The sequence below is a fragment of the Pygoscelis adeliae genome, unplaced genomic scaffold (assembly GCF_000699105.1).
Source record: "Pygoscelis adeliae isolate BGI_AS28 unplaced genomic scaffold, ASM69910v1 Scaffold172, whole genome shotgun sequence".
NCBI classification, from domain to species: domain Eukaryota; kingdom Metazoa; phylum Chordata; class Aves; order Sphenisciformes; family Spheniscidae; genus Pygoscelis; species Pygoscelis adeliae.
The window spans coordinates 1,253,115-1,265,908 of record NW_008824338.1 but is presented as its reverse complement, the minus strand read 5'-3'; the positions used below and the strand labels follow the sequence as shown (position 1 = coordinate 1,265,908).

At 37.2% G+C, this 12,794-nt stretch overlaps 1 protein-coding gene across 1 annotated transcript in view; it reads left to right on the top strand.

Moving 5' to 3' along the window:
- MED23 (mediator complex subunit 23) overlaps positions 1–10,714 on the top strand; it is a 37,105-nt gene extending 26,391 nt beyond the window's left edge. Inside the window, exons 22-29 of the mRNA XM_009319049.1 lie at positions 411–627; positions 1,441–1,677; positions 3,081–3,246; positions 4,247–4,319; positions 5,416–5,630; positions 6,491–6,611; positions 8,770–8,901; positions 9,608–10,714. Of these exons, the coding sequence (XP_009317324.1) occupies positions 411–627; positions 1,441–1,677; positions 3,081–3,246; positions 4,247–4,319; positions 5,416–5,630; positions 6,491–6,611; positions 8,770–8,901; positions 9,608–9,781 (1,335 nt within the window). The 3' untranslated portion in view covers positions 9,782–10,714. The remainder of the gene's footprint in view (positions 1–410; positions 628–1,440; positions 1,678–3,080; positions 3,247–4,246; positions 4,320–5,415; positions 5,631–6,490; positions 6,612–8,769; positions 8,902–9,607) is intronic.
- The last annotated feature ends 2,080 nt before the right edge of the window (positions 10,715–12,794 follow it).

The following is a 12,794-nucleotide window of genomic DNA, read 5'->3' as shown; positions in this document are numbered from 1 at the left end:
GGAGTTATTACATGCGTATTATTTCTAGTGTTCTGATTCAGGATATGATGCAGAAACCTTCACTAGCACTGATTTCCCCTAGGTTTTCTCTTAAAATACTTGACAAGGGACACATAAGTACTGGCTGCTTTCAGCTTTGCCTTGGGATGCTTAATATGTTCTCTTATGTCCACTTTGGTGGTGAAACTTTGTTTTGTTTTTTCTGAAGAAGTTGTTATCTACTAGTCTAGTAACTAATCGCACTCAGAGTTGAATTTTCTTCAGTAAGCTTTACAGTGAAATCATCTCACTGCATTCGTACGTGGTAGAGGGTTATGAATTGTCGTTTTAAAGCAATGTAGATGCTGAATATTTAATGCACTGCTTTTAAGGAAAGAGCTTTTGATTTTGTTGGATTTCTTTCCCTCCAGAAATATCCTGAAAAGCTGTATTTTGAAGGCTTGGCAGAGCAAGTCAATCCTCCAGTTCAGATCCAGCCCCAGTACCTACCAATTTATTTTGGAAATGTATGCCTGCGCTTTCTGCCAGTGTTTGACATTGTAATCCATAGATTTCTGGAATTGCTTCCAGTGTCCAAATCACTAGAAACTTTATTGGATCATCTGGGAGGTTTATACAAATTCCATGGTAAGTTACCTGTGAATACAGACTCTTATTCCTGTTGCGATCATTCTGTTCTCCTTAATCTCCTTCATTCATAATTTTCATCTACTAGCACCGCAGTGTTTTAATCCATTTCTATTCTGTAAGCCCTCTGTACATTTCCATAGAGAAGTATAATCCTTATTTAGGGAATTTCAGCCTACTAACAGTGAACTTGCTTTTATTCAGGTAGCTCTTGCTAATTAATGCTTCCTTCACATCTTTCCCTTTCACTCCCATCTGGTAGTAAGTACTTGGACCTGTGTCCTGACAAACTTTCTGTTACCAAGACTGAAACAGCTAAAAAGCAGTTCCTCCATCTATCCTTGTTTAATATTCAAATAACTTAACCTGATTTTTTTTAACACTTAAGTTTTTGTATAGATGTCATTGCTATGTTATGCCCAGACAATTTACAATATTCTTTCTTTATTGTGACTTCATACCTGGATTCTTCCTATTTAATACCTTTTATACAAAGAGATGATTTAGACGGTTTACTTACAAATATATTAGTATTATCATTAAGATGTGAACTGTTAGTAATACTGATTTTCTTTGCTCAGCTTCTACCCTTCTGCACACACATTAAAGTATATGTACAAGGCAAAGGAGAATCAATGTTATTGAGTATACTGAAATAAAGAATGTGAATCAATTCCATATGCGCTGTTTTTAAATACATACAACTTAGTCTTGTAGAGCTCTTGATTTTAGTTTTATGTTTGCCACCATAAACATAATAGCGATGCTAGAAGTTATTTCTGGTTTTTGTTGTTTTCCTTTTCTTCTTGGCAGACCGTCCAGTGACTTACCTGTATAACACTCTTCATTATTATGAGAGGCATCTCAGAGAGCGCACAAACCTCAAGAGAAAACTTGTTCATGCCATAATTGGCTCTCTCAAAGATAATCGCCCACTGGGCTGGTGTCTAAGTGATACTTATCTCAAATGTGCTATGAATGCCCGAGAAGAGAATCCGTGGATTCCTGATGACACATACTATTGCAAACTCATTGGAAGACTAGTAGACAATATCCTTCTTAACGTTTGCATTAATTAAGCTGTGCCAATGTCTTATATTTTGATGAAACGAAGCTGTAAGGTTCAATTTCCAACTATTCAGATACAAAATAAAGCTTGGAGTCTTTACTTAGCTGCATATATCAGTTTAAATTCGTATTAGTTTACCTCAGTGTACTTTTTTTTATTATTCTGCACAGGGACTGTGTTGCCCTAGTAAAAACATCTTGAAAGATATAGTGAAAACAAGGTACAGTACAGCTGTATAAATATTTCACTGTTTAATGCGTCACTTATAAATACAAATACTGATGTTTATGCATTCTGAATTGAATTCTAATTGCCACATAAAATCAGCTCGATACAAAGCATGAGTATTTAAAAAAATGCAGAAAATGAGATTACTTTGTTCTAATGACATTATTGGTATTACTGAGAATAAAATATTATAAGCAGTGCCACAATTAAATGGTATATAACTAGCTGTGTCTAGTTGAAGATTGGTATATGTGCTGTTAGTAACTGCTGAGAATCTTGTTTTTAGGAGTGAAAAACTAGAAGCTATATTTTTAACACAAACCTACATTTTCTTAATTGCTGCCTTCTATTAATTTTTACAATTATGACTACAACTGATTTAAATTTCTGTGGAAATAGCTGGTGAACCCATGCAACAATGTTCTAGAGAATAGCGCTAATGGAATCTCCCTGGGTGTTGTCTTCTTTCTGGGTCAGCTTTACAGGAGTTGACCAATCTTGTGGATGTTAATGTGTTCTTCCTTCACTCCTCTTCCCGAACTTGCATTTCTTCTATGTGTAACTTGAAAGAAGTTTATTAGATCTCTCTAAAGAAAGCTAAAATTTGCATAAAAGCAGGGTTTTATATAATGTTAACAATGTTTTTGGAGATCTTTTCTATATGTAGCTCAAATGAGTTAGTCTTGGTTGGGAAAGTAGAATATTTTCAGAGGCTAAGCAGGTGCTCATTTTGCAGAAACCGTCACCCTAGAAGTCTGCTAGATCTTATACGGAAGCAAATTAATGGTTTTAGATTATGCAGAGTAGAAAATTCTTGTTATTTTCATCTTCTTGTCTTGGAAGCAGATGGTGAATGACATGGTTGGTGGTGTTTTGTCCCTCTTAATCGGGGAAATTTATCCTCTGTATGACCTTGTGTGTGTGGTATATTTATAGCTATGTATTCATGCAGTCCTTCAGTGATGGAGTATCATTGCCTTATACTTTTGTCCGTCTGTCTTATTTTTATGAAATGTGGATATTTTATTTGTTCTCAGTAACTTAACTTTCATTTCAGTTCAACTTAGTATGTGTGGTATATACATATATTTTTAAGCAGTGTGCTGCTTACACTAGTCCGTGTTGGAGCAGCTTTTTTTTCCTTAATCATTGCCACCTATGGCAGGCAAATCACCTGGTCCATTTCCGAATTGTGACTGGAGATTCAATGAGTTTCCTAATCCAGCTGCCCATGCTCTCCATGTTACCTGTGTTGAGCTCATGGCTCTGGCTGTTCCAGGGAAGGATGTGGGCAACGCGCTGCTGAATGTTGTGCTGAAGAGGTATGTTGGCTCTCTGAAACTGTTTTCTGCAATATATAATACATAATTAGAGATTGCTAAGGTAGTCTGTGATACTCATCTTCTTAGGTTTTTCTAAATTTTTAATTAAGTATAAATACTTTAAGTTTTATATATAAAGTATTCTTGGAGGACAGACAAGGCTATAGGGATCCATCAGAAAAATCATGTGTTGGATTTCTGTGCTGTCGCGGGTTGTGTGTGCTTCAGGAACAGTTGGTTCAGCATGATCCCCTTAAAAGACAGAGGGAAGACCTCGCACAGGCAAAGAACTTGTCCAGTGGGTTCAGTGGCACAGAGGCTGGAAAAAGTCTGCTCTCCTTTCAGCTGTGCTGGCAGGAGGACGTTTCATCAGTTAATATCACAGCATCTTTGAACGCAAAGAAAGGGGCAGGAAGCATTTGGCAGGACTCTGATTTCTCCTGATGCTAATGTAAAATCAGAAGTACTTTGAAACAGAGTGGTGTGTCAAGGCTAGCCTTTTGTCATGATGCATTAAGTTTGACCCATAGCTCTGTTTCTTGCTCAGCCACTGGTAAAAGAACTGAAGTGAAAGAAAGGACCTAGTATTCTTGCAGTGATTCACATGTCATCTTTGAGCAATGACAAACTGAAAGGATTAGTTTTCAGCCTCATTTAGCTTCGTAACATATTATCGTTAGTTCTATTTGGGGCACATGGACGGAAGGAGTCAATAAAGGGACAAGTAACCCTTAAGCACTGAAGCCTATTTGATAGGAAGAACAGTGTGATAACAGCCTTTGAATCTACTACCTCAAAATCATGCCTGAACAAAGTTTTGCAAGCAACATCACTATGGCATTTATACCATCCGTTGGCTCTCCTAAATACCTGTATGTGTATAGTTCTCTCAACTTGCGAAATATTCTTTGCATAAGTATACTTCGTCTTTAGGTGCACCAGAAGCATAAACTGCAATTGTGAATTTCAGAGCTTTAGTTTTCTTTTTCTCTATCTCTAGTCAGCCCCTGGTGCCAAGAGAGAATATCACAGCTTGGATGAATGCGATTGGACTAATTATCACAGCCTTACCAGTGAGTCAATATGTTGTATTTTAAAATAAAAAAATCTCTTCTTTCATGTAAGGCTTATCATCTTTCTACTGTATGTTGTTAGAACTTCTGCAGTTTGCAATGTGATAGCCAACATCCGTAGATTCCACAGAGAGCTATTCAGAAAGCTACTTGCACGTTTGAGAAACATCTCCTCCTCCAGCATGGAAAAATTGACCAGGTTTTCTGTTTTTCTATTATGTTTTGAGGCTAGGGTAAAAAGAAGTAAATCACTCCCATTTAAAAACATAGTTAAATGCCACGTGTGTAGTATTAATTGGGAACTGGAACTATAAAGTAATATGGTCTATAAGGGTTCTGATGTAAAGCTAATTTTCTGTTAATGCTTGCGCTTGCACATCCTGTATCTCTTAAACCATGTAAATGAGATGTGCCTAAAAGCGCAAAAGCAAATGTATGCAGTATTAGAGTTTGTGTATCAGTAGAAACTTTGATCTTTAAATGTAATGACTCTTGGTACCTGACCAGGACTGCCTGAAGAATTTTGATCTTGCTTACCTGTTGCTTATATGTGCAACAGTTATCCTTTCCTTGCAACTTCTCTTCCCCAACAAAATAGTTCCTTTTCTTGGAAGAAAACCAACATGGATTTAATCCTTATTATTTTTATAATGCTTCTTATTATTCTTCCTGTTCCATCTCCTTGCATCTTCATCTGTATTCTTTGACTTTTGTACCTTTTTTTGTTTCCTGTTTCCATCTTGGATTTTTGGTCTGTTTGTGCCGGTACTTAGAAAACTCAGAAAATTCTCAGTCTCCTTCCATTAAGGCTTTCTGCCTCTGCTCTGCTTCTTTTGGAGGCCTTTAAATTAGCTAGCTAAATAATTAAATTCATGAAATATGTCTTGATAATGCCACACCCTCAAGTGTGCCACATCTACTAACATGGATGCTTTCTGTATTGTGCTTCTTAATTTTCATGTTTGTCAGGCAGGGTTATAAACTACCACGTAGCTGAAAATATTTTAGAAATGTAATAATAGTAGAAAGGCATGAGGAAGCATTGTTCTAGATAGTGTACTTTTCAGAAGAAATTCCAACTTTTTGTTTTTTCCAGGAGCCGTACTGGATTGTTCTCCATGATCGCATTGTGAGTGTTATCAACAGTCCCAGCTTGACGTCGGAGACAGAGTGGGTTGGTTACCCATTCCAGCTGTTTGACTTCACAGCATGTCACCAGTCTTATTCTGAGATGAGTTGTAGCTACACTTTGGCTTTGGCACATGCTGTCTGGCATCATTCTAGCATTGGACAGCTTTCGCTCATTCCTAAGTAGGTGTAATGATATTTGATGATTTAATTTGTCTTTAAATTCCATGCATATTGTAGATAACAAAGCTGTACCTGTGGCACTTACATCAGCAAATGTGTACAGGGAAGCTCCAAAACTTACCAGATAGATCACAAGGTTTTTTTCCAGCTCCCTCTTCCACTGACATGACTCTTGTTATCTGTAAGCTTCAGGGCTTTCGTCTAGAGTGTGACTGCCTTTAATGAGCTTTTTTTATCTTGATTAGCTTTTATGCTTTTATTAATTTCAAGTTTTTTTTAAACCACTGACTGTAGCATATTCTTAAAGCACCAACTGTAATCAGTAAATGTATCCTTAATTCTAGCAAGTACCCGCTAGCTGCAAGTTGAGATGCTTTGCTGTCTGAAGGATGTGGTAGTGGTCCGCTTAATCATTAGAGCAAGTAAAAAACACTGCATTAAAAAGTTGATTAGACTTTCCCCAGTGCCATGTTAATGAGAGAACTAACAGACTTCACTTACTGAGTCTTAAAATATTGGACAAAAATGAAGGTGGCATGATGTATTCCTCTCAATTAATCCTGAACCTTGATTTAAGGCTAGTGTTAAACTATCAGAGGACAGCTTTTTGACTCTGTGTAGCTTTCTGCTGAGCCTAGAATTGTTGCCTGTTCTAGTCCAGTAATGCCTGGAAATGTTCTAGAGCTTCACTGAAATAACTAATATTTGAAATAACTAATATTTGCAGAACTGCACTGTATTTTCTAAAATGAAGGCCCAAATCTGTGAGAGAGAATGTGATGTTTTGGCTAGGATTTGGGGTCGGGGAAAGAAGGGGGGGGAATTCCAGTTGAAGTAGTAAGTGTCTTGAAATACTACAGGTTCCTCACAGAAGTATTGATACCCATAGTGAAAACAGAGTTCCAGTTACTGTACGTTTACCACCTTGTTGGTCCTTTTCTACAACGGTTCCAGCAGGAGAGGACACGATGCATGATAGAGGTAAAGTGTAGCTCTCGGTGTACTTTATACAGTATATATTACTTTAACTTTGCAATTACATTACAAGGCAGAATCTGATAGACATCTTTGATAAACTTTCAGAACTAAATTCTATACAAATTGAACAGTATTTTCAAGTATCTGAATTGCTGAGTTGGTATTCAGCTACCCAGTTAACTGAAATCTTGTTGGCTTGGTTCAGGATAAAACGCCTAGCACTTTTTTTTTTTTAAACAAAAAAAAGAAATACAACCCCAAAAATAGCAAGCAATACATGCTTTCTTTCGTGCTCAAACTGCATGCAAAATATGCATCAGACTTACTGCTGGTTTTAAAAGCTTCTATGCAGGGGAAGGAAGTATGCAAGAGCTGAATTGTGAGGATGGAGGAGCACAAGCTGTTTCTTACGTTCATATCAATGTGGGTAAGGGTAGGGGAGGAGAAGAGACATGGAGCTGGCCAGTAGGCAGATGAGCTGAAAAATGGCAGGTAGCAGAGACCCTTCTAGAAAGAAGAGCTTAGCTTGGGAATCCTAAGTCTTTAAATATCTGTGCTGTCAGTAAATATACACAAAGCCTATATGTCAAGTGTGCATCTTGTCTCCCTCTACCAAGATAACATATAGGTCTACCACCACTACTGATTACTTTTTCATCCCCAGTTACCAATGTCTGTGCTGGGGACTTCACTCTTAACCTTCTTAGGTCCCACTTAGTTCCTGTGCTGCAACTCCCCCCCTCCCCGTTCTTTCTAAAATAAGTAGTTGCATACATTGTTTTGTGAAGAAGTCAAAAAGTGTAAGGATGCATACACAGTGGGACAAGAGTTTTGTAACTTTTGTTCCCATGTTTTTGGATGTATAATGAACACAGGATACAGTAAGAAACTGTATCAGGTAGTTAAATAGTCATATGGTGGTGTTTCTGTATACTTGTTTACATATTTCCTTCAGTTTTGTCCCTGAGTTACGGCCTTTTCTGGTTCTTTTTAAGTATACTTTGGAAGTATGAAATAAAAAATACATATATAATTCTGTAGGAATGCTTTTTTCCCCCTTTCTTTTTCTGTTATGTTTTTTTTTCTTGTTTTTTGGTGGTTGGGGTTTTTTTTTGTCTTTAAAGCTACAATAAAAGTCACTCCAGAAAGTGTTTTCATAAAGCAGTGCTTAAGTAAAAGTACTGGAGAGCAACAGAAAGTACTGTTTAAGCATGGAACGGTATAATTTTATAGATTCCTGTATAATACTATAAATAGCTTGTAAGTATTGCTTTGACTAGTTTCTTCCTTCCTCCGTCAGGAAGGAAGCTTTTTCTGTGCCTGTATTCTCTGTGTTGAACCAAAATACAAGAAAAGTTAAAAAGCTGTCTTCTTTCCATGCTTCTTAACGTTGCCATACCACTCCTTTTTCTTTGCGACAAGTTGATTTCAGTGTGAGGAAATTGCGGGGAGTTGCTACTCTCAGAGTAGGCAGCAACTGTCGTGTGACTTAAATGACCAAGCACAAAGTTCAAGTTTCACATCGCCACCTTTAGATGGTCATAGGCTTAGATATGTTTGCACACAGCACTTCCTTAATAAGTGTATTCACACATTGTAGTTGTAAACTCTTTGTAGAGAATGCCTGAACCATTAAAACGCACTGTATGTATTTGCTGAAGACCTTTCTGGAGTGTAGGTACAACAGGCTATTTCAGTTGGAAGGGACCTACAACGATCATCTAGTCCAACTGCCTGACTAATTCAGGGCTGAATTGGTCAAGCTGAATGCAGTTAACTCTAATGTCTTCTCTCTAGAAGACTCAAATCTTGTGCTAAACTTTTCCTAGTTATTTACTAAGGTCTACATTTGCAAATTTTGCAGGCAACTTACTCAAACCATATTGCAGTCAATGATGTTTAAGCACTAATTATGTAGCATGTAGCAAAATAGCATCATTGCGCTCACTGGAAGTTAACTTGGGAAAATGGGATCATTTAGTTAAGCCTAACGGGATGAGTTAGACCTGCCCATTTGTCCTTGCAAGAAAGGAAATAGTTAGGAATCACAGATACTTAAACAGCAGTACATACATTTACTACACTGTTCAACTGTGTTTCTGCTCTAAAGCATTTTAGAAGCTGTTTTCATTTGGGGTCCTTTTTGTGTCTGTGGAAACAGATTGGAGTGGCATTTTATGACATGCTCCTGAATGCGGATCGGTACAGCTCACACCTGAACTACCTGGACCCTATATGTGACTTCTTGTATCATGTGAAGTATATGTTTACAGGTGACAGTGTGAAAGACCAAGTAAGTAAACAGTAGATACTGATACTTTAATTATCTTTCTTCCCATATAGCAATTTAATCCTCTTATGAATCATTTTCATAGGTAGCACTACAACAAAATGCTTAGCAGCTGACTAGTCTCTATATGCAAATTAGGAAGTCGGTGCACTTCTACCCATTTAAAAGCTTCAGATGCAGTAGACTGGGTATCAGATTCCAAGATTAATTTCTGTAGTCTGAAATTTAAGATAAAGCTTGAGGGTGCTTTAAGTACTCCTATTAAAACAGTCACTAGAAATAAAGCTATTGGATGTTTCATAACTTCTCCTCATTTCAATCTATATCTTTTAAGTTTTTACTTAATTTCTGATTCATTAATATAACTTGACATGTGACAAAAGCAAGAACGCATCCACGTTCAGTGAAAAGTCGTTCACCCAATTTCAGTTTAGTTTATAACAATATGCACTTTTAAAAGTGTCAATTGTGTGAATTGTTTTGCAAAGCTTTGGTGTACAACTGTTACACCAGGGAGGATTTTTTAAGGTTAGTTATCAGAAGACGTCCAAAAGTTAACATGGTAAATAAAATATTAACATAAATACCACTATTTATTGTAACTTTTTCTTTTTTTTGTTGTGCTAATGTGATGTTTGTGTACAGTAGTGACATATGTAAAAATATTCCTGTTTTACCAAATACATTTCTCCCTTTTTTTTTTTAACAGGTTGAGAAAATAATCTGTAATTTAAGACCAGCTTTGAAACTTCGGTTACGCTTCATAACACGCACCAGCAAAATGGAACCAGCTGCTGTTGCACAACCACCTCTCAATAATGGGTCACCAGCACAACAGCCTAGCCAAGTGCCTGTTAACGTTGCTTTGCCAGTAACACAGTGAAATGAAGCGTTCAGCTGGCCTTGATGTGAAGGCTTCCTTCTGTTACTGATCGAGGTGAAACATCAGCTGATCTGAAATCTGGTATGCTGTATAAAAGGAAAGAGAACCACGTACGGATTTCTGCTTCGTTTTCTTTTGCATAACGAAGCTGTCTAACTCTATGCATGCCAGTCTTCTTACCTATTTATATCAGACACTAGATGAGGTATATGTTGCCTTTCTCTGAAAGCACTGAGTAAAGATTCTCTGCAAGCAAATACATGGATTTCTGAAGAGTTTACAATATCCTGCTCCCTATCCTGGTTTGAGTCATCTGGATTTTTCCTTTCTTTCTGTCTGTGATATGAAAGGACACTCAATGTATGTAGCCTGGTAGAAAACGGCCTTTTTAAATTTGGGTTCTGCCTTACTAAAAATGTCTATTCTTTTTGTCCAACAGAAGAATTTAAATTCTTTTTGTCTTTTGGGCAGACAAGTTAAGCCCTTATACAGAAACGCTCCTAGACAGAGAGATTGCATTAATTGTATTGAGTTAATTGTAACATCTTTCCAAAGACTAAGAATGAGCCTTTGAAAATATCTGTAAATTTTGTATGTACAGTTTACATTCAACGGATGAGCCATGGGTCAATTACTAGACTGTTAGATTACTACCCAGAGGCTGTCTCTAACGAATCTATTGAAAGTTTGCATATTCAGTTCAAGCTGTGCTGGTTCATATTTTATCTTTCCTATTTGGGAAATGGTGTAGTTTTTATTAAGTCAATCACATGAATTTTACTGATATCTTATTATATTTTAGATTTGTATAATATTCTACTTTAAGTTTTATGTGTACTGTGTTCAGCAGCATTTGATAACAATTGAAAGGCTCGATGTTTTGTAAATACTCATCTTGTTTGACAAACTTTCTTAATTATAAAAAACACTTTAAAAGACTGTATTAGTATTGTTAAGCTTATTTATTTTCCATACCCATTACCTTAAAAATAAGGACTGACCATAGCAAGTATACTTCCATGTCCCAAGTTCTCTATCAGCTTTACAATAATGCCAGTTTTAACCTCTTGCTAATAGAGTCAGGTCAGGTCAGTAAGATCAGATCTGATTTACATATCTCTGTAAAAATTTAACAGTTATGGAAAGGAGTTGCTGATTCAATGAGTGGAAGTTTTTTTGTCTGTTTGTTTTTGAAGGACAGGAAACCTGGATTGCTAGAAACTGCTGTCATTTGTATTGTACTTGGATCCTAAATTCTGCCGAGTGTGATTTGAATAACAGAGAACTGTGAATGCTCTTCAATGAATTTGTGGTCTGATAGAAAAACATTTGCCTATCGTATGCAGTATGTTTGGAACACAAGACCTTTTAAACCATTCCAGAGCCAAGTGACTCTAATACCACTGGGCTCAATTTTGATAACAAGCTGAACATAGTTGGTCTCCAAAAATCCAGTGGACCATTCTGTACGGGTCTTCCCATAGGCTTTCTGGGGCAGACGTGAGAAGCAAAATTCTGGTCGTGTGTTTGTAAACTTCTGTCGGCAGTGAAACTCTGTTAAGACTTCTCTTCCTAAATAGTTTTTGGGCACACGAGTAGAAAAGCCTGTAGAAACAGCATGTTTCATGGCTATTCTGCATGCATGTTCTAACAGAGCTAATGCTAACACCACAGGCATCTCTCTGAATTGTCTTATTTTGTACTGAAATAGTTTTGGTGCTTGATGTGGGACTCAGAGTGTCCTTTTTAATATTTAAACTAGCACCTGTTTTCAGTCGCTGGGATTTTAGAGATAGTATCGAGGAGGTTGGATAACTGTCTTCAGAAGCAAATCATGAGAGCTGTTGGAGTTCTTTAAAGCTTCGGGTGTTTTTAGTTTTGGTTTGGTTTTTTCCTTTCTCTTGTAGGACTGGAACATTAAATTCTCTAGTGCTATGGCAGGCAACAGTGGTGTACAAAAACAGCTCCCTCATTCAGCTTTGTGTCTTTACCACGTGTGCAGTTACGTTAAGAGGCTGACTGCAATACACTGGCCTTGCGCCGTGTGGAGGGGATTTGCCGCAGCTGGGCTGGCACTAGCAAAGCATTGAAAAACTTGTGTTTCATCAATACTGGACTACATTTGAACTTTTGACTTAAAGCTTAAAGGCTGTATATCCCACTAACAGTGCTATGAATCAGGACCCTGAGCCCTTGCTTACCTAGCAGAATTAGTGATTTATATGGTTCACGTATTACAAAATGCAAAGGGAAGACTGTCTCTTCCTCTGAGCACGCACACTCGTCCTCTGCAAAACTCACCAGGTTTCTGAAGATGCTGAACCCCCACTACTTGAAGTAAGGTATCTCTTCTGCTAAAATCTACGCTTGCATCTTCAGCAGTACTGGTCTAAAAATGAATTTTTAATGATGCTTTCTTTGAGTTAAATAACTTACCCTTTAAAACCCAGCTAACCAAATTCACTTTCTAAAGTACTAGCACAGCAAGACAAAATTCCAGTGTAATTTCAGACGTGTGTTTGTAATTGATGATGGCTGACATATGGCTGGTTTTTAAAATTCAAAATACTGTGTTTGGCTCTCTGCTGGAACTCTCATCAGTTGTGAGTAGTAAGGGGAAACTTAAGTCTGAGGTTTTGGTTTTGGCTTTTGGGGTTTTTTTGTATGCCAAATTACAGGTAGCCAGTATGGAACGAACACAGTAGTACCAGGCTTCCCCCACCTTGTCTGACTTTTATAGAGAGTATTTATTTAGTAAGACTTGAACAGTCTATCATAATATGGCTGGCTGAGTCAACAGATGGTTAGAAAAAAAATTTAATTTCCTCTTTAACCACCAGAGGGAGATTTCTTCAAAAAAATTTAATCTGATCTTCAGTTGATAATGTGTATAATGCAACATCCACAACACTCAGATCTTCCTTGGATCTACCAACATTTTGATCCAAGATTTAACAACCTAGAAGCCATATTACAGTGTTGTCCTTGATGTTTAAAATACGCTTTGTTATTT